Genomic DNA, 22,433 nt, shown 5'->3' on the forward strand with positions numbered 1-22,433 from the left:
CTATCCATACAATACGCTGGTTGTTTGCACTACTGCCAATAGTATTGACCTTGCCCGCGCTTGGTCCATCTTTTCCAAATATGTTGACTAGGAGAACATTGATCAAATACGGACTAAGGTCAATATGCTGAACAGGATTTTGCACACATCGATCGAAACACATCGATTACTTTAACTCATTCACTTACATCACAGCATAACTCCGGCAATATTATAAATCTATGAACTGTGCACTTACCTGCGAAATGGATGAGTTCATTTGCATGTAAACATACACACAAATATGTTTTACAACAATCGAACTTAAACCCACACGTATAATCGCTTCCTTTGCATAATTCAACACATATTGGGGTCAAACATGTTTAGCAAATGAATTACCCGTGTATAAAAAATTACTTTAACAAGATTGAAGTGGCTGCTTCTGAGGCCGTGTGGTTTAACCCACCAAACTGACAGTGTTTGGTGGCGTTTTCGGTATCTTGGTTATTTGGAAAGCCATTACAATTACAAAAAACATGCAATAATAATAATAATAATAAATTTACTGCTTAATCAAGGAGAAGGGTTGTTGTTATACTTAGTTGGTATAATGCAATTTCGAAATAATCTAACGATGCGTTTTTCAATGCAGCTTACACATGTTGTATTCATTATTATTCTAATAAAGTTCGCAAAAATCATACACATTGTTGTTGGGATTGATATTTACTCTAAGCATAACACATTTATTGAATATAGTGTCTTCTGTCTAACGTAATGTTTAAATTTCAGCGAGTAGTTTCAAACTGTTCTTCATGTGATAAAATATAGATGGTCCGTAAATAGGCAATGTTTTGAGCTATTATTGATATAAATAGGTTTATTTTGTTCTCTCTTGTCCTGTTTTTTGTTCATTTCAGATAGTTGCTCCACATTGAAGTTGAAGTGACTGTAGGTGAATTTAGTTGTTTTTTTTTTAATCTAGAAAAGGTTAATCGGAAGGTTACTTAATGCTGTATACATAATGTAACTCCATCCTAAACGAGATTAAGTCAAGCAGTTTTATCGAACGAAAACTGGTTAAACTGTTAAGATTACTGGATTATTGGCTTTAATTGATTATTTCAATAACACAATATCTTCAATGCAAAAAAGATACAGAAAAGCAGTAAATAGATCAGGATCATATCGTAGGCAGTATTAATGTAGTTTAACGGGATGAGATAAACATGATGCTGCGGGTTGCTTCTGTCCAATCTCAGGACTTCATGTCTAGATATTTGTTGGTAGCTGTTCATCTCGAAAATGTTGAATCCTGCCAATCAACCTGTAAAGATTCTGTTGTGTTTATTCAAACAAACTTGATAACAATATCGACTATAATTTAAAATGGGAAGTGTGGTAGATGTATATTACCTCCTGTTCATCCTGCCCAAATATTGCCGGGTTAAGATATCCACCACGCTTTCCGAATCTATAAGACAAAGATGACAAAGGTAGTTTAAGTTGTAACACCGATTTGCCTTGGTGATGGGTAAGCTAATAGTTTCGAATGGTGTAATTTAAACATATCTTAAATGTTTGTCAGTTGTCATTGGTGTGCCTAGCAGGCCGCATAAAATTATACCCAAAATAGCAGCGATCAAAATGAGTTTAGTTAAAGGACATTACAAAGAAAAGAACATTTTTGTTTGGTTCGGGCTTGGTGACAGCGGCTCACCTGGGTCTAGCGTCAGTCGAGTGTGCTCTGTCGATAGCTTCTAAGATGAAATATCCAATAATTTTATCAAGTCCCGAGTGAACACCATTAATATTGGGAGGGAGTTCACTTCGTATTAACCTACAAGAAAACACAAAGACACACACAGAAATTTGAGAGAAAAACTGGCACGAGCTTAACAGAACATAGAACCCGGAATGAAACATAGAAATATAAATTAAAAAGTGTGCTCATTTTACAAGTAAAACAGATTCAAATTTGAAAGTGAATAAAAAGAACATATCTAAGGAAATACAGCTGGTCCCTGAGATACACGATTAATGGGGACCGTAAACGGCCGCAAAATACCGCGTATCTCGAATTTCAGCGTCAGTCGAATTTCGTGATTTCCAGGCTAAATATAACTAATTTTCGTGTAACTTTGCACGCAGGGGATGGTCTTAGCCACTTAATTAATTATTTGATATTATTCTGTCTGAATTTAACAGTTTCAAACCTTTTGAATTAGTTTTAAACATTCGATTAAAAGCGAAATTATATGGTATATGACAATTTATGTGTCCAATCAGTACAAATTATTCAAAGAACTGTCAAATTTAGAAAACCACGTATAAGAGATATCGTGTATCTCGGGGACTATCTGTACACAGGTTTACCTTTAAATTTACGCCAGGATAGATTTATTTCATTAGCGCAATAAGCACTGACTTATTATTAACATCGATTTATTGAACTGTATCTGAAATTTATTACTTTTAATAAACCACATTTTTCCAAACATTTCTTATGGAAAAAATCAAGTTCCCTTAAAACATACTATTGCATGTGCATATGCATGTTTGCATTTAAAAGCGCGTGTTTAAGTTGATATTAACATTTATAATCAAGTGTACATTCGTACTGTCACAACGACAAACATTACTAACGTGCGTTACAGGAAGTTGACGACATGCTTCCGTATTCCGTTTTGTGTTTTCTAGAGATTAAGCTAAGTAACTACTGTCTTTCTTATCGCATCAGTCAGCAACAAGCGGTGCACACATGGCCTATTATTTGATCTTAAGAAACTTAATTTAAGTTACTGGATAAGATCGTTTAGTCTTTAGATATCTTGGAAACCCTGTGCTGTGTAGTCGACGCATACTTGTGTAGTGTGCTGCATTTTGTGAATGCAGTATTGTGCTCTCTGATTACTGTACCTATTTTAGTGAGACCATATCTCGAACCATCGCGGTTGAGGCAGTGACTGAATGCCATACTATAATCAACAATCAGAAAGATGGGTCTTGAAGATATTTCTTCTCCGGTGTTTACCATCGATAGCAACAAAGTATCAATGCCGGATATTGCAGGAAAGACTCATACTTTTGACGAAGTGATAGATATTATAGGTTGGTAGTTTGAGGTAGAATAACATTTCTAAAAATAAAAATTGTTGTTTCTTTTTTGGATGGAATGACAGGTTTTGGTCAAACCACATTGCAGATCTTTATAGCTTCTTCTATAATAATGATGGCAGTCTTGAATGAAACAATGGGTATTTCAATAGTAATTCCAGCGGCACAGTGCGATCTTAATCTATCGGCCACTGATAAAGGCATATTGACTGGAGTAAGTTTTGCTGGTAAGTATTCGACTGTTAATGAATGAATGTGTTTTACTCCGTATTTATGTGGAGGCTTATTTATGTTATATTTTTATTAAGGCGAGGATAGCTGAAGTATAGCTAATTTCTACTTGAGTTTGGTTTTAATTTTTAATTATGTGCATTTGCCTAATACTGATTCGAGCACTTGTCTAGTTCGCGGTGATCAGACGAGGCTTTTTTTCAGAAAGAACGGTTCAAAGAGGACGAATTGTTTAAGCAGTGGCGGGCTTAACGGTGGGCGGACTGGACGGCCGCCACGGGTCCCGGCTAGGGGGCCCGGTTAATGTGAACTTTCGACATTGACTCAATTCCACCCCCTCCGTTGACTGCTATAGCTAATGTTCATATCGTTATAGTTGATTATGTAGCCATTTTATACTTAAATAATAGTGATTTTTAAATGTCACACAAAATCAGCTTTTGTTTTTCATCATAAACCAAAACTATGCATGAAAAATGAGCTAGACGGCCTCGTCCATCGATAGAAGAAAGTTTATTTTACGAACACACACATTCTTGACGCATTCAACACACTTGGTCATACACAAATGCACAATTTAAGGCGTATCGAGTACTAGTCGAGCAGATATGGAAAAAATAATTTTGAGCAAATGTCACGTTGGTTGGGGCATGTTGTACAAAAGTCCTACTATTGATATTATTGAGCAGTCAATTGTTTCGTTTTCACCCAGTGCCAAAACGTGTAATTTTCATAAAATTCTTAAAAGTAGTAAAAAATCATTCCCCATAGTAAATAATCAGTTCTGTTGGCAGTATTGTAGCAATACCTTGCTGATACGGAAGTGGATCCGAAGCCTCTACAACTTAGAATCTCCACCTCCTCCTCCACTCCTACTCAATACGTCCCCGTCGTACAGAACGGTAAGGCCGCGGGGCCACGGAGCATTCTCAAGCTGAGAAAACATTCTCAAGCACTTTAAGCATTTAAGTTTCTCAAGCATTCAAAACATGTTCTCAGACGTGAGCTCGTGGCCGTCTTCAATTTTTTTCACTCTGAGAAACTGATAAAGCCACTCAAGCTTTATTTGAAGCTTTAAATAGAAATTTAGTTTTTGATCACAATTTTTTTAAAAAAATTTCTTTTATAAACATTGAATACGTTTTCCAAAGTGATTGCCGAAAAACAAATAGCACAATTGCTCATATTTCAGTTAGCCGATCGCTGCATCGTCCACACAGACAAGTCCACAAGATTCTCAAAACCGATTTTGTTCCGATTCGACAAACGCTGAGAACGAGGATTTCTCAAGAGCACTCATGAGTGCTTGAGAAAATGAGCGTTGAGAATCCCCATGGCCCCGCGGCCTAGACTGGAGGTCAGCGGAGAGGCCTTGCAAGCCACCCTCGCAAAAACTTCACTGCAATGAATAATCGACAAGAAAAAGTACCGTATCGGACCAATCGATCTAGACCCACGCAAGGAAAAAGGACTTACGATTGGAAGCTCGGGACATGCAACTGCAAAACCCTCTCATAGGATGTAAAGACCCGAATTACGTTCGATGAGGTCTGGTCGATCGTCAATATTCTGTGAAGTTAGGCCCGTACATGTCAAATCCAGTGCATGCATCTTCTGGAGTCCCGCAGGGCAGCAACCTGGGTCCTTTGCTGTTCCTTCTTTTCATCAACGACGCGACGTTGATCCTTCCGGCTGTTAATCATCTACTGTACGCTGATGACGCGAAAAATTTTCGTGTTTTTCGTGAACCAGAAGACCACGCCCGACTGCAAACTTCATTGCATGAGTTCCAGTGTTGGTGCAACCGTAATGCTTTATCCCTTTGCACAGACAAATCCCCAGTTATCACTTTCAGTCGTTCTCGCTGTCCATCATTATATATCCGCTTGATGGACAGCCCTTGGCGCGAAAACAATGTGTTAAAGATATAGGCGTTTTGCTCGATAAAAACTAGCATTTAAGGATCAGCTGGATCACGTAGTAGCCAGTAGCAATAGAGTGCTAGGACTAGTTATCAATATGACTCGCGAGCTGAACGATATACCTTGCACCAAGGCGCTCTATTGTTCACTTATCCGGTCGTTGATGGAATATGCAAATATCGTATGGTGGCCAACTGCAGCGTGTCCGTTAGCACGACTGTAATCAATCCAGCGCAAAATTACACGATTTGCACTTCGCTCATGGAATCAAAGGCTCGATTACCGGACTAGGTGTTTACTACTCGGGTTACCTACCCTAAGTGAGCGAATACGAAAAGCCAGGTTGTCGTTCAACACCGGAGTTCTCGACGGCCGTATTGACTCTCCGTCACTACTGGCTGCCATCAACCTGTACGTTCCTGCCAGGGCGCTCCGGACTCGGGTAATGTTGGCCCTCGACGACCGTAGAACGCAATTTGGATCCTCGGACCCGTTCCTTCTCATGTGCCGAGCTTTCAACGCCGTCAGCGACGATTTTGAGCCGAGGATTTCGCCAACTGAGTTTAATGATCGTGTTTCTGTGTTAAATTTTGTTCCATAGTGCTCATTTTTATGTTCTTTGTTATTGTAATCCATTATAAACCACACATTGTAAAACATTGTAAACAATGGTTCGAGAGGGCATTACTGTCCATCGATAGACAAATAAACAAAAACATAAACAACACGATCTACCAGATCGGTGAAGAGGTGCGCGAGCTCGGTACTGCGTTCATGGTGCTGGGTGCGATGCAACAGAGAGTGATCGAGTGGTGACCGATCAGCGAACGGATTGCAGGTTAAGGATTCGTGGCAGATTCTTCGACCTGAGCATTATAAATGTGCACAGTACGCACCTTGGGAGCATCGATGACGAGAAGGAGGTCTTCTATACGCAGCTGGAGAGGGAGTACGACCGCTGCCCTAAACATGACGTGAAGGTCGTCATCGGAGATTTTAATACTCAGGTCGGGCAGGAGCAGGCATATAAACCAACAATCGGAAGTTTCAGCGTCCACCAGCTGACAAACGACAACGGCCTTAGGCTGATAATCTTTGCCTCCTTCAAGCATATGAGCATCCGCAGCACCTTCAGCATGCACTCCGCATTATTTACACCTGGAGACACCCGAGGGGTGATCAAAAGTCTCAAATCGACTACGTTCTGATTGACGGAAGGCACTTCTCGGATATTATCGACGTTAAAACGTATAGAGGTGCAAACGTCGACTCGGACCATTTCCCTGGTCATGGTAAAGCTGCGTCAGAAACTCTCCGTGGTTAACAACCAACGGAGTCAGCCCACTCCTAAGGCTCAACCTGGACCGGTTGAAGTGTGGTGGAGGGATATGCGACAGCACTCGGGGAAGCAGGCCGACAACAACATCGCTGCGATGCCCCTCGCAGACCACTGGCATATGGTAGAACGAGTCATCAGCACCGCAGCCGAACACAAGATCGGCCGCTTACCACGTAGAGAGAAAAAGGAATGGTTCGACGAAGAGTGCAGACGAGCACCATCCGAGAAGAATGCAGCGCGCGCCCGCGTGTTACGGCATGAAACCCGTCAGAACGTGGAGATCTACAGACGACTGAGGAAACAGTAAACCCTACTCTTCCAGGCCAAACAGTGCCGTTTTGAAGAGTCAGATGAACAGCTGATGGAGCAGCTTTCTCAGTCGAGGGACACCCACTTGTTTTATAGGAGATTGAAGAAGGCATGGAGTGGGTTTACTCCTAAATCCGCAATATGCCGGGATGCGGAAGGAAATCTCCTGACGGACGAGCGGAGGGTGATCGTAAGGTGGAAGTACTACTACGAAGGACACCTGAATGGATCAGAGACCAGAGAGGATGACTCAAGTGGCAGAACAATGCAACCACCAAAGCAACAGCACAGCAGTATAAACAGCGACAGCATCGATGCAGACGACGAGGTGCCCCGCCATCTCTGGACGAGATAGCCAGCGCCATCAAGAAGCTTAAGAGCAATAAGTCTGCTGGCAGTGATGGACTTGTGACCGAGCTGTTCAAATTGGGGTCGGAGAGGCTTTTCGTCGAAATGCATCGTGCTGATCGTGAAAATCTGGGAGCTGAAGGAACTACCGGAGAAGTGGAAGCTGGGTGTCATTCACCCAGTCTACAAAAAGGGCGACAGGCTGGATTGTTCGAATGTTCGAGCCATCACAGTCCTTAATGCCACCTACAAGATCCTGTCCAAGATCGTGTTCTGCAGACTTGAGCCCGTTGCTACAAATTTTGTCGGCAGCTACCAAGCTGGGTTTGTTCGAGGCAAATCCACCACCGACAAAATTTTTACTCTACGGCAGATCCTTCAGAAGTGCCGCGAGCGACAGATCCCTACGCACCCCCCTGTTCATCGATTTTAAGGCGGCCTGCGACACCATAGACCGGAAGGAGCTATGGAGCGTCATGCAGCGGTACCACTTCCTTGGGAAGTTGATCCGGCTGTTAGAGGCCATGGTGGCAGTGAGAATGGGGTGCAGTGCGGAACGTCGGAATCGTTAGAATCTCACAGGGCTCTGAGGCAAGGTGACGGACTCTCCTTTCTGCTCTTTAACATCGCCCTGGAAGGTGTCATACGAAGCGCGGGGCTAGTCAACGACATCCATGGAACGATCCTCTACCGGTCTCTCCAATTTCTGGGCTTCGCGGATGACATCGACATCATCTGCAGGACAACAGCAAATGTGTGTGAGGCGTACACCCGATTCAAACTTGAAGCAGCAAGAATTGGATTGAGAATCAATGCGACGAAGACGAAGTACCTGCTTGCCGGAGACTCAGACCATCTGGAAAGCAGTGTATTAGTTGACGACGACAATCTCAAGATAGTAAAGGAGTTCTGCTATCTTGGAACGGTCGTTACTTCGGACAACGACAACAGCAGCGAAATCCGGAGACGAATTGTGCAGGAGAATTGTGCATACTATGGGCGTCACCGACTGCTGAGTTCCAGAAGACTTCGAGCCCCCACGAAATGAGAGATTTATCGCACATTGATTTGCCCGGTGCTCTACGGACACTAATCCTGGACCATCCAAACGGAGGATACAAACGCTCTGGGCGTGTTTGAGCGACGCATCCTCCGGACCATCTTTGGCAGTGTATTCGAGGACAAGGATGAACCACGATCTTATTGAGCTGTACGGCGAACCGAACATCCTGACGGTGGTGAAGGCTGGCAGGATACGATGGCTGGAGCATGTCATGAGGATGCCGGCCTCATGCCCCACCAAGAAGGTGTTCAACAGCGATCCCCAGTTCGGCATAAGGCGCAGGGGAGCACAGCGAACTCGATGGCTGGATCAGGTGAAGCGAGACCTGTGTCATAATTTCATATTTTATTTTATATGTCTCATTTGTCCTTTGTTTTATGACATTTTTTACACGTGGATCGTTTAACAATTGGTACAATATCCATTGTAACAGGGAATTTGTATTCCTTTATTCAAAGTTTTCTCCTATCTCTGATAAGCTTTTGCTAATGCTGAGTTTTAATGGTTGGAACCGTACCGTACAAACCGTACAAACAAAATTCAGTGTTATTTCAATAAATTGTTACGAATCATGTCGTAACTCTTCTACTTCTTCTTCTTCTTTTTTTGACATAACAACCGTTGTCGGTCAAGGCCTGTTGTCTAAACCAACGCCAACCTGTGTTCCGCGGATTGAAAATGATTTTTAAATAGAAAAGCTCGGTACATATAGTGCAATTAAATTAAATTATTCATCAGACCAAATTAATTCAATAAGATTAAATTTGCAATAACCACGTCTAGAATAAGATTTAACATACTTTCGATTACAAGGTTTTCGAGGATTATATAGACATGTTCAGCGAGTTTTAGTTTATTCCAGGCATATAATAAACTCTTTCAGTGAGATGTAGCATTGTTCCCAAGTAGGCGTTGACAAGATCAGCGATTCTGATGAACGATTTAAGCTTTGTGAGCTGGAGTTGAATCCTGTTTCAAAAACTGTTTTTAGCTTAAGCCTGTAAATGACTTTTGATAATGAAAAACAATGGCAATTTCTCTTTTCGAACAAATTTGAATCTGCTTCTGCGACTTTGATCTCTTTCTACTTATGTACCGTGAATTTAATGTTAATTTTGATCGTCATTAACCTGACTGCTAGGCGGCCTACTATGTGTTAATTTATTTTTACTGCGTTTAATTTCACGTTTATCGTTTTGTGTGCCTATTTTGTAACCTCGCTTCGAGAAGGCCACATACGTCCCGTTGAATTTAATAAATATCAAATATCATATTGGTACCATTATGATTCAAATTACGGAATGATTCCAAATCCGAACGTTAATTTAATTGAATTTATTCTTAGCCAGCCTCTGACCATGCCGATTTTTAATTTTATATACCATGATGTCAATAGTTGGTCTGCATTTCATTGATTCTTATTCGCAACTAATCACGGTTTGCGATGGTTCGCTGTTCCTGACCATCTGCTTGAGTTGATCTTTCTTCGCAACCGTTTATGAACTTTCTTCTCATTTTCTTCGTCTTCATTTCGGCAATCCATTTGTCTCGCAATTGTATCTATTTATCGCTTTCCCTCTATCCATGGCGCCATGTGGTGGATTTACGGACGTCTTTTCAAGCAGTCCTTGACAGCTTGTTATTATGTAAACATTGTGCTGCTTAATCTCCACAAGGATGGTATCGTGCAAACATTCCTAGTAAGATCTGATGTCACGAAAAATAAATATTTTTTTGTTGGTCAGTTTACCACTCGAGAAATTCTACGTAGTTTTGCGTAGAATTGTAAGTTTTTCAACAATTCATCTTAATCTGATCAAAATGTACTGAGGTACTTACACCGGTATTCATTTTAAAGGTAAAAAAAAGTTACATCTTTTTTTTCATGTTATGCTCATATTTCAACGAGAAAAAAACCTTTAAAATTATGCCGAGAATTCGAAGGAAAACTGTTAATGTAGTACTCAATTTCGGATAGCCGAAACAAAATTGTGATTTGTTGCTGTCAGGATTTACAATGAAAACGTCCGTAAGAGCTTTAAACTGTAAAAAATGAATGAAAATATCGATAAAATAAGATGAGTATTTTTTGGAACGGTGGAAGAAAAACTGTTGAAAATATATTTTTTTCCCTTCAAGAAAGATTGCCTGAATGGTCCGTAATTCGAAGCAATTAAGTAGTTTATAAATAAAAGCATGTTAAAGTGATGGAGCATATTAAAGTTGTGTAGAAATTAATTTCATTGCACCCCCCCCCTTCCGTCCTAGAAGGATTTTGTTATGGGGCCCTGGCTACCATAACGCCTAGGGCCTCGAAGAGGCTTGTTCCGCCACTGGGCTTAAGGAACAAAAGTTTTGAATTAAAGAATTTTTCGTAACTCGACTGAAAATGAGACACACGTTTTTAAAGATTTAAATTAACTAGCTCTGAGCTATTCTATATGTTGAGAATTTACTGTTAATAGTTAAGCGGTCGGCCAAGGTGAAACGCACAGCGAAATTTACTATTTGACTAGTGACCGGTAAAATCCCGCTAAAATTTGCGAGATATCAGGTGCCATATACTATTAGAATATTGTTGAAATTTTTGGTTATTTTTACATTACTTGCATGACATTGAATGTATTCACTGTAGTTTTTCTGCATTATAATTTACTGTTTTTTTAGTGGATTTAAAAGCAAAAAAATATCAAATTTATAGTATTACGTAAGCTACAATTTGTGCTGTTCTTACTTTTCGCTGGATGCTATAATTATAACTGCCGAAACTATGGGCGAACAAACTGCTTACCCTCACAAGCTGCTTTCATGCGAGGTCGCTGACAGTTTGAAGTTGTCGCAATTGGGAAACCTCATGCGAGCTTGCAGACTACTCCACTTATGCGGGCTATCTGATAGGTAAAGCTAAGGGACCGTCAAACATTGCGAGGGTTGTGAGTAGTATCATCTGCTCGAAATCTTATGGTATTTTAAATAATCTTAGTTTTTTATTCATTGATTATTTTTGTTGCAGTGTTATTTGTCGAACGTCAACTCGTACGACTTAACAACATGCTCGTTATGGGTTCAAGCTTCAAATGGACCGTGCCGCCATACGTAGGACTGACTATCCTGCTATGTGGGGGATCAATAAGTCACTAATAGCCGAGCCCACAAGTAGTAGATGATACAGACAGGCCTTGACCGATAACGGATGTTGAGCCAAAAAAAAAAGAAGAAGTTATTTGTCTAAAAGATTACTATTTCAATTTTTGTGGTTTTTTTAAAAAAAGAATGTCAAAATTCAGGGGTTAATGCGGACTGGAGGCAATAGCGTATCTCGAATTTCGAGGTTTTCAGTCTAATTATAGCTCATTTTCGTATAATCTTGCTTGAAGTGGTAGGTTTTAGTCACTAATTAGTTATTTGATCTGATTTCAACTGAAGATTACAATGTTGCACCTTTTTAAATGGTTTTAAAAATTCTAATTTATTTTGCATTTGACTATTGATGAATCAAATCAGTACAATGTGCTCGAAGAACTGTCAAATTTAGAAAATAGCGTAAAGCAAAATTGCGTATATCCAGTATGGCGTATATCGGGGAATACCTGTATAGTGAAATCGCGTATATCGGGGAATACCTGTATATTATTAAGTGAAAAATTCACAAACTGGAAGAAACTTTGAAATTATTTTGGTTCCAATGGAGAACATTCGTGTAAAGGGTTTCAGTGATTTCTAAACGGTAAAGATAAGTGTTAATGACGAAGCCGGTCTCTTGGTACAATCTTCTACTCGTACGACTTAACAACATTCCGTTATGGATTCAATCCCCAAATAGACCGTGCCGCCATGCGTAGGACTGACTCTTCTGCTGTGGGGGGTAATCCATAAGTCACTGAAATTCAACTCCTCAAGTGGGTACAGGCAGACCTTGTCCGACAACGGTTGTTTAGCCGAAGAAAAAGAATGTGTATACGTTCATAAAATCGCCATTTTCGAATCTTATGAAGAATCGTGCTATGGAAACGCAAAACTGTTCGCGAATCTTTTTTTGACAGTTGAAGAGCAAAGATTCAACATCAAACAATCGTTACAATCGTGGAGAGTTACCAATTGCCTGCCAACTATGTAATACAATCTAAACTCATTGGTTTAACCCTATTCCAGGCAACCGCCTATCCGGGTAGCCGTATCGAATTTGATTGCTCATTTCTCTAATTCTAGGAATCTGATTGACTTGAAATTTGGAATATGTGTGTCCATCTTCCAATGGATTTTTTCGTAGTATTTTTTGGGTATAATTAACCTGATTATTAGAATTAAATTTTATCGATCGATCATAAAGTAACGGTTTTTATTCAAATGGAAACTCATTAATATTTTTAATTCCTTGTAAAAAAATGTAAAAAAATATAAGAGACGTGCAACATACAGTTTTCCAAACTACTAGAGCAATTTTGCTGTGAAAATTTTGTAAAGTACTGAAAAAATATTTTTTACATTTTGTAGATCTTTTCAAAAAAATCCTGTCAACTTTGAAAAGCTATAACTAACAAAGGGTAGCGAGTTGAATCAATTTATGCACAGCTATAGAAACTGCATTAGTTTGTTTAATTTTCATCCTAATATTGCATCGATATTGGATTGCGCATTCAAAAGTTATAAGCTTCCAAATTCGCTGGCTACCCGGGTAGCCCGGTTGCCTGGAATATGATGTGTTTTTGGATATCAGTGAGAGGGTTAACTTTGATTTCCTGACAACTATTGAATATGTGCTTTTTAGTTGGAACGTTTTTCCATACAAAAAAAAATTGAATTAAAAAAAATGGTGCTCATTCCGAGTACCTAATACTTGAATGATATTATAACAATAAAGGGTTTCATGTTTCATCTCAAGACTGCAGAACCCCTTGCAGAATCAGTCTTAGCCAATGCCAAGCAGCGGCGGATCTAACGGTAGGCGGATTAGGTGGTCGTCTGGGGCCCCGCCGATTTAGGGGAAAATCTCTAGTCTGTAGTATCTGCAAGTGGACAGAGTATAAGCGACAAGGGCCCCCAGAAAGATGGTCGATGGTTCCCCGTGGCTGGAGAACCATTTGCACCCCTCGCCCCATTTCGGCATCAATTTTAGGGCCTGTGACCGATTCCCCGCCTAGGGCCCCCGATTCCCCTAATCCGCCACTGATGCCAAGACTACGGTATGATGCTTGAAAACGTTGACTTTACCTGAAAACGTTGATGATACCTGAATTCATCGGATGCAATGCTGAATTTCCGGCACAATTCTCGAACACACTGTTCCACACCGAGGATATGCGGTTGAATAAATTGTTCACTCGTATTTGATACATTAGTACATCAGTGTACTGGAAACACAATTATTCTTTTTGTAACAATGTGTATTTTCGTAATGTTGCTGTTGCTTTTCTGTTGCTGTTGCTTATGTCATGTCTCAATTACATATCGGTTGATCAACATGGTTTCGTACCTAAACGATCTGTAACCACCAAATTAGCTCAGTTCGTTTCGGAATGTCATACATCGTTTGAATCGGAATATCAAATGGATACAGTGTACACTGATTTCCAAGCTGCGTTTGATAGCATCAATCACAACATCCTTCTTGCAAAACTCGCACAGCTTTCACCTCTTGTCATCGATTGGTTAAAATCATATCTTATGGACAGAATGTATTCTGTAATAGATAACATCTTTTCGCAACCATTCACAAATACGTCGGGAGTTCCCCAAGGCAGCAACTTGGGGCCGCTATTATTAACACTCTACATAAACGACGTGACTCTTATTCTCCCAAAACATTCTGTACTACTTTATGCTGATGATATTAAACTTTTTTCAGTTATCAGGTCAATCGATGACTGTTTCGCGCTCCAGAACAATCTCAACCTATTCAGCAATTGGTGTGTGGCAAACCAACTAAGCCTCTGTGTGGATAAATGCAGCGCGATTACATTCAGCAGGAAACGAAACCCTTTCAACTTTTGTTACTCATTGCACAATTACAATTTGTCTCGCGTGTCATCAGTCAGGGATCTTGGTGTGATCCTTGATTCATCACTATCCTTTCGCGAGCATTACCATTATATTATTAGCAAGGCCAATAGGATGTTAGGATTTGTAATCAGGCAAACTCTTGAGATAAAAGATCCAATATGTCTGAAAGCATTATATACCGCATTAGTACGTTCCATCCTAGAGTCTAATTCAGTTCTTTTCTCCCCATCCTGCACGTGTGGACGGCTAGGATAGAAAGCATACAAAAAAGATTCTCCAGAATAGCAATACACCGATTACAATGGGCTTCATCACAACATTTAGATTACCTGTCACGGTGCATGCTTCTTGGTCTACAAACCTTAGAATATAGACGTCGGGCATTGCAAGCTACTTTTGTCGCGAAGTTAATCAGTGGGGACATAGACTCTCCCTACCTGCTTGAAAAGCTGAATCTTTCTGCTCCTGAACGACCTCTCAGGATACGTGAGCTGTTAAGACCTACGTTATCAAGATCTGCACATTCCTACAATCCGCCTATTAACCAAATGATACATAGCTTCAACAAATACCAAAGATTCTTCGACTTCAATATTAGTTTAGCTCAGTTTAAAACCAATTGTCTCTCGTTTCCTTATTGATAGCGCTGTAGCTAAGTTTGTAGATGAATTAAGGATTTATTATATAAGTACGTGTTCCAGCAAATCTATGCAAGATACTAAATGAGAAATAAATAAATAAATAAATAAATAAATAAATAAATAACTTATCACATTCTTCTTTTTTTGTTAAATTGATTCGTTCCAGTTAGAAAATGCAAGGGAACTTTTAAGATACAAAATCGTTTAATATATATTGCTCTCGAGCACATAAACTACATACAACTTTAGAACCAATTTCATGCTGCGTTAATTTTGACTGTTTAATGCAGTCAACGTTGCTAGATGTTCACACCTTTTGCCGTTGAATGCCACTAAGCTATATGCGGGATAAAGGAACCAAACTCATTCTATTTTTTTGTATTCTTCCTTCCTTTACATCCAGGCATTATCGTTTCGTCACACTTCTGGGGTTATATTGCAGATACAAAAGGTCGTCGTAGGACGCTAATCGTGTCACTGCTGTTAACCGCAGTCTGTTCTCTGGTGTCCAGTTTATCCATCAACTACACAATGATGGTGGTTATGCGCTTTCTGGTGGGAGTTTTGTAAGTGTATATCGAATATCGTCGGATCGTCAATTCACATGGTTTGTTTTTGTTCTTTTTAATTTTAGCATTTCTGCACCGTCGGCTACCATATTCGCCTATCTGGGAGAATTTTTCAAAACAGCAAACCGTACCCTGGTAATAACTTATGCAAGCACTGCAGTGGGACTGTCTGCCGTTTTTACAGCAAGTTAGTTTTCACAATAACACGTACGAGTTAATAGAGATTTTGACTGAATTTATTTTTTACTTGATGATTTCTTATACTATGTATCGTGCTCTTCTTACAACAGCTGCTGGATGGTATGTGCTATCGTTGCACTGGATGCTAGATATTCCCGGGACGGAACTCACTATAAAACCGTGGCGTCTCTTGTTTTTTGTGTACACCATACCCACGTTGATAGGAGCATTTTGGTTAATGATTCTTCCTGAAAGTCCAAAGTTTTACCTTTCGCGTGGACGAGAATCGGAAGCATTCGAGATTTTGTTGCGGTTGTATCTAGAGAATCATCCCCATGCAGCCGTGGATGATTTTGCCGTTAAACATATAGCGCCTGAAGCGGGACAAAAAGATCGCAGTACGTCACTCAAAAGGACCGGTAGTTGCTGGAAAGTTGCGTGTAGCGTATGGAACCAAACGGTTCCACTCTTTCAGAAACAGAACGTTATTAACTTCGTCATTTGTTGCGTGGTGCAATTTGGACTGTTTGTAGTGTAAGTACATTTAAGACGACGGCTAATGAAATCTAAAAATAATTTGCAACATGATTTGTTTTGATTTGTATTTCAGTTCAGCTGGAATGGGGCTTTGGTTTCCAGATATAATTAATCGTCTAACTACAACAAACGTTTCAGATATTTCTGTCTGCGAAGCACCTCGAAGTATCAGCAAACCCTGGCTACATATTGAATGCTGAGACAATCATCGATGAAGCGTGCAATGACAATATCAATGAACGTGTGTTCATCTACGCTATTAGTTTGGGTATATTGTATACAGTGGTGTATCTAGCTATGTCGGTACTAATGCGCAAGCTAGGACGTAAGTGTTTGGTAGCATTCAATTTATTCTTTTCCGGATGTTCTGGGATTGTGTTGCAGTTTGTAGCCAACCCCTACATCACTATTGCACTGTTTTGCTCGTTTTTGGTATTTGCTGGTACATCAATTTCTATTCTTAACGGCGCAACTGTATCAATATTTCCAACGAATGTTCGTGCGATGGCCGTTTGTTTGAGCCTGATGATGGGACGGCTAGGCAGTGTTTTCGGAAGTAACCTAGTGGGACTTATCTTGGAGGAAAACTGTACGCTAACATTTTATCTATTTGCCAGCGGTTCAATTATCTGCGCCGTTCTAACATTATTTTTGCCCAGTTAATAGACACTTTAGCTTTAAGCAACGAACGATCTAATATGTTTGTCAATTGTAGCACTAAAAGTAATGAAAAATATTGCACCTTAGTGTTAATTTTATATTCAGAAGGAACGGCTTCAGCCGTATTGCTTAGTGACAAATTTGTGTAGTAAAACAACCCAATTTGAATAGACGGTACACAAATATGAGTACACAAATAAAACATAAGAATAACTTGTTTATGCCTCATTCGTACTCAATGATAAAAAAGCTGCATTTTACAATCAATTTTGATGGTGGCTTTATAACATGCAAGTAGTTTCAGTAGGTTCGGTTGACATTATCAAACGGAGTTGGAACGACATCAAACGGTACAGCAGGCAATGGATTTGTTTTGATTTTGCGCGAGATCAGTATCGTTTATTCCCCAAATACTGCGATTCTTTTACTTCTTGGTTTTGTGGCCACTTCTTCGAATATCATATAACACGGTTGGTGGGACGTCACATCATCCGATATTGTTATGCGTACGCGTTCTTGCATGACATGAAGTTCGTATTGATTTATTTTTTTATCCATTCAAAGGAAAGCCGAGTTTGTGATACAACAGGGACACAAGACGACGCGATCAAAAGTTTTGTTGTAGAATGTTATTTCAAAAATGTGCTTTATGAGATAAGTTCTATTTGATAATGTTATGATTAGAAAGGGAAATATTCGAATCTTAAAATAATATATGAGAAAATAATAACAAATCTTCAAAGCTTGTTTTTATTGTTGTTAAAAATAAAGTTTTACTTTATATTATTTAACATTGAATGCACATGAATTGGCGTACAGTTTTCATTTGCGTCGAATGTATGAGATCATAAGTATTGTTTTAATTACTCTTTCTAGTAATACAAGATCAGGGCAACCCAAACTGCGGAATGGTGCTTAAATGTAGGCTTCAAAGGCAAACAATGCACTGCAAATAACCAATTAGTTATATTTCATATTAAAAAAAGCAAATTTAGCATATATAAATAAAAAATATTCCCTAGTAGTATTATCATTGTCCAAGTAAATTTACATATCTTCAGTACTTTACTGTAATGCCATACAATATTTTATTGTTTTAAAATAAAAAATATTGCCTTTCAATTTGTGTTTTTATTATCTATTTAATAAAAAAAACAATTTAAACACAAATTCTTCATGTTACCACGGGGGAAAACGAGAAAGATAAAGGTTGTTCTCGTGTTATAATCATCAACAACATGCCCGTCATGGGTGCAAGCCCTGAATGGACCGTGCTCCCATACGTACGACTAACTACGTAATCAATAAGTCACTGAAAGCTTAGTCAGTGAATCCCACTAGTGTTACAGGCAGGCCAAGAAACACTAAAAAGGTTTAAATTCGGTAAACCACCCCCCCTCTCCCCAAACACTATCATATGTCTCATCGTTTCATTAGTTTTACTTAAAATATAACTTAGTCGCAGTCTTCAGAATTTTTTTTAATTTTTTTAAATGATTTAATACTCATGTATTTAATCAAACATGGGTTTTCATTCAATTAACCCATTAAATTTCATTCAATTACGATGAAAAAAATTACTTAAAGTTGTAAGTAGTGCGAAAAATGTTGCAGAATAGAGAACCATGATGAAACTCTATGATTACCACATCAATGAAAGATTACCGCCGAACTTGTTAAAGAGCCAGTAATTTGAATTTGTATGAAAAGGTTACAATAACAACAATAACAGCTAGAGGTGATCGACATATCATCAACACATCTAGCAGCGGGGAGAATGCGGTGTGGCAACTTAAAGACAGTGCAATCTTGTAGGTCAGACACTGCAATCTTCTTCCGATACGAGTAGGAACGGACAGCAGCATTGTAAATATTTTTTAACTTGGCCGATGACCGGTTTGTGGGTTACTTAGCCTTCCGTAATCGCTCATCCCAGAATGTGCAATGAGTAAATGTTTCGATTTGCTGTTTTCGGACCTTTCGTAAGATGTTTCAATCAACGTAGGTCAGAGTAAAGTAAACCGATGTAAATAAAAAAGAAAAATGAGTGAATCTGCAGCTGCAAAGAATGCCAGCACTTTCATGAAAAAAGGAACAAATATACTGATAGTACGTAATCGTTGCCACGACGCGATTCTTCAATAGTGAGAGCAAAAGGTCAACGAATTGGAAAGAATGTAAAAACCCAGGAAAACTAGTATTCGTATGCCCCCGCTGGTTGAATTCGAGACAACCTATTACACTTGTGTACAATTGCCTGTTTATTACGTGTGTGTAAGAAGGACAACCATCTCTAAATGGAAGAAGAAGGTTAAGCGACATTATGTACTCCGGAAGCACCGAATCAACAAAAAAGGCAAACGAGTAGAAAGATCGCATGTAAATGTTATTTCCTTCGTTGTTACGGAGGATACCGTGAAGCACACGCACCCTGACCTGTCATCGTTATTAATGTGAGTGAGTTTATTTACGGCTTGCCAGCCTTGACCAGACTCAAGGATGATTGCGGATGCTTTAAGGCAACGCCCTATGAACAACTGACAACACGGTTGGTGGGGATTATTAAGCGACATATCGTAACCCCTCTCACGAAGAAAGCAGTAGGTGGTGCATAATTTCAACCTTTCGAGCACTAACCTGGGTCTAGCATGTTGGGCATGCTTAGTTTCAAGCTCCTGGAGGTATCTAATTGCGGCAGCTACAGAGGCAGCGTCACTATCTTGCGGTCGGGCTGCAACTAGTGTGCTAAGGTCGGCAATCAGGGCGAATATCATAAGAGCCACCAGCAAACGCTGAGTAAAAGTGCCTGACGCCATCGTCGAGATCTAGTGTATGAATGATCGCTCAGAAACCTAGAATATCTGTAAGAGATAGAAAAGCAAGTCCTGTTAGAGCCAAGCCCATGGGATGGATAAAAAAGGAATGTACAAAGAAAAAGATTCTACGACGTTACACCAATGAAATAGCAATCAAACAAAAAAGAAAATATAATCACCACATTTTATATTAATGCCTTTCATAAATTGTGGATTTCCCTGAAGCATGAACATAAATCGTAATCGAAGTTCTTGCTTTTTATTATTTAGGAGGAACGGTCCGAAAATGCTGTATTGCCTTAAGTTCTTGGTTTTTAATCCTAATTAAAAATGTTAAACTAAAAACTTTACTGACAGTTTTACAATATTAAATTTATAAGTGAGATTGTTCATTAGATGGAGATGGTGTTATGGCGATTGGCCGATGTGCTGCCCTAAATGTTATGTATGGAATTAATTATATGGCGGGGTCTTTTACTTGTATCACACTTTGTGCTCTGTGTATGTTTAATGTTTAATATTTAGTAAACGAAAAGGACGTGTCTTATCTTAGATTTTAATGTTGCTACCAAGGAACCGTCATGTAACTCATATTTTGAACTACCGGGAGCTTTCACAACGGCTAGAAAACACATTTCTTGCATAATACTGTCGTGGTCAAACACGAAGCTTGTGGCCGATTGTTGAGTCTTCAGGGCATACATATGGTACACTGGTCCAACAAAAAAAGTTGGAATTCAAATGTGGCAAATTAACATATTTGCATATAAATTAGTAAAGTGTATATTATACTTCATTTATCATAACACTATTTTTAAGAAGCCATACATGTGGAACACTATAAATTGTGTACCACTATAAATACATATCATTACTAATTATTATTGTCATAATAATCAGAGGTGAAAAAAAATGACAGTCTTGTATTTTGTTTGTGATTTTTCACCCACATTTTTAGATGCTAACGTCATGAAACTTTTCCATCAATGTTTTGTGATTTTTCATAAACTCTAGTTGAATATTTTTGCATATAACGACGTCATGATCGTATGAGTGATGTAATTACTGTCAAACAATTGTTACGCGTTTGCCGTGCATGACTTATTGTTGAATACCATTTGATAGCCTTCTTGTGCGATTGTATTTGGGCAATGTATGCAGGAATTCACAGAGAAACTAGTGAAATATTTAATTAGCTATTACTCATCAAGCTTGGCAATGACCTTCCTTTCCACTGGGGAAGGGAAATTCTGTTTACCTATTTTTGGGGGCATGACCAAGGTTTCTAAACAAATATGGACTGTTTATGCGTAATATTAAGTTATGATTAGCACTTCATGAATTGTAAACACTTAGAAAGACTCGTATTGCGTAAAAAACTATCGTTTGCAGAAGATTTAGCATGAAGGAGAATCTCGATGAATCGTTACCAAATGAAACGTAAAATTCTGCTATGTGAATTCGGTGGAAGTTTAACAGCGTTATTAACGTCATCGACCAACAAGAACAAAACTAATATTGTTGGGACCGGAGCTGGACGGAGTTGTGATCGTGAAGAATGTATATGATGTGGTATACATGCGTAAGGATTGTGTAAAAACGTACATGCATGAATATAAATATGCGTGCATGTAGGCTTGAAAAATGTTATCATCAAATTTATCATGACAATCGATGTGTTTGTATTATTTATCAATATTTGCTTAACAACGTAGCGCAAGCTCGAACCACCAGACTATTAGAAGAGCAAAAACAAAAAAAACAGATGGTTATCATTTAATAATGATATCTTGCATTTACTTTTACAAAAGAGAACTACAAAAGATTTGTATGTTTATGATGAAATGTATTATGATAAAATACTCGAGTGCGCTAAAGCACACTCAAGAGAATCTTTTATTTTTTGATTAATAAAAATATGTAGCCACAAATGAAATTCACTATATTATTCACAAAAACACAATACATTCAATAAATAGTGACATAAGACACTTCAAAATTTGTTTTGAGCATGAAGAATGATAAATATTATCTGCACGTCAACTTGTCATTATTTGCTAACATGCAGTGAAACCAAACTATTTTTTTCAAATAAATGTGTTTGTTAACTTCACATTGAACTTATGGTAAAATATTTAATGTAAAGAATCACCTTTTAACTGTCACGTAAGTAGATTGCGATGAATGAATGAAACGCAGAATGTACGCTTTCACTATTTAGACAAGCACTATTAGCACCGAATGTTTTCTTCAAACGAATATTTCGATCTAACGCCGGAACCGCATGCAGACCAGCTTTTTATACGCGATTTATTCTCACCGGAAGTGTCATCAGCGGTGTGATCCTGTTGGGAGTGTAAGCAACACAAACTCTCTCCAAACCGTTTTTAGAAAGTTTTTTTTGCCCTAACTGTGAACGAGTTGATGAGAAATCATTCTCTCTCCATGTCCTTATGTTGAGGTGTGCTGTGCAGTGTGCTATGTTTTTACCAGGCCCAGTGTAAAATACTCACTAGTTGAGCTATCGAGAGGAAAAGAGTTTCCGCGCAGGGTTTCACGCGCTGATAAATAACTTTTCCTCTGTTGCGCGTACTAGGACGACCCAACCCAATGCCCTTTGACGGTGAAAAGAGATTACAGATTCAAGAAATTTGAAGCCTAGGTTGTAAGATTTGCAGAGAAACGAAAAGAGAAAGAATATTGGTTGGTATGAAATGCT

The 22,433-nt window shown here is 39.0% G+C and overlaps 2 protein-coding genes across 4 annotated transcripts; one reads left to right on the forward strand and one right to left on the reverse strand.

Annotated features, from left to right (window-relative positions):
- Nucleotides 1-834: 834 nt before the first annotated feature.
- On the reverse strand, nucleotides 835-21,995 carry LOC120894406 (neuropeptide F). Of its 3 annotated transcripts, none has more exons than XM_040296955.1 (5): nucleotides 21,867-21,995; nucleotides 19,536-19,759; nucleotides 1,703-1,822; nucleotides 1,399-1,456; nucleotides 835-1,309 (listed from the first exon to the last, which is right to left on the reverse strand). In XM_040296955.1, the coding sequence occupies exons 2-5, from the start codon at nucleotides 19,712-19,714 to the stop codon at nucleotides 1,277-1,279; spliced, it is 390 nt and encodes a 129-aa protein (XP_040152889.1). In that variant the 5' UTR covers nucleotides 19,715-19,759; nucleotides 21,867-21,995; the 3' UTR covers nucleotides 835-1,276. The 3 variants fall into 3 exon arrangements, with proteins under 3 accessions (XP_040152889.1, XP_040152888.1, XP_040152890.1); XM_040296954.1 differs by having other exon boundaries at nucleotides 835-1,320; XM_040296956.1 differs by lacking the exon at nucleotides 1,703-1,822.
- LOC120894405 (putative transporter svop-1) lies at nucleotides 2,792-17,636 on the forward strand. The gene is given in 7 exon segments (XM_040296953.1): nucleotides 2,792-3,093; nucleotides 3,165-3,326; nucleotides 15,356-15,518; nucleotides 15,587-15,708; nucleotides 15,812-16,235; nucleotides 16,312-16,395; nucleotides 16,397-17,636. Coding segments are annotated over 7 exon segments (1,572 nt in total). The 5' UTR covers nucleotides 2,792-2,981; the 3' UTR covers nucleotides 16,902-17,636.
- Nucleotides 21,996-22,433: the final 438 nt, after the last annotated feature.

This window comes from Anopheles arabiensis, chromosome 2 (assembly GCF_016920715.1).
Source record: "Anopheles arabiensis isolate DONGOLA chromosome 2, AaraD3, whole genome shotgun sequence".
Classification (NCBI taxonomy): domain Eukaryota; kingdom Metazoa; phylum Arthropoda; class Insecta; order Diptera; family Culicidae; genus Anopheles; species Anopheles arabiensis.

What these genes read in the sequence shown, in the direction of transcription:
- LOC120894406 (XM_040296954.1), bottom strand. Translation starts at nt 19,714, where the DNA reads ATGGCGTCAGGCACTTTTACTCAGCGTTTGCTGGTGGCTCTTATGATA. An exon ending in TCGACTGACGCTAGACCCAG is followed by an intron (nt 1,457 to 1,702) that starts GTGAGCCGCTGT and finishes TTTGTCTTATAG; the next exon opens with ATTCGGAAAGCGTGGTGGAT. An exon ending in TTGGGCAGGATGAACAGGAG is followed by an intron (nt 1,321 to 1,398) that starts GTAATATACATC and finishes TAAACACAACAG; the next exon opens with AATCTTTACAGGTTGATTGG.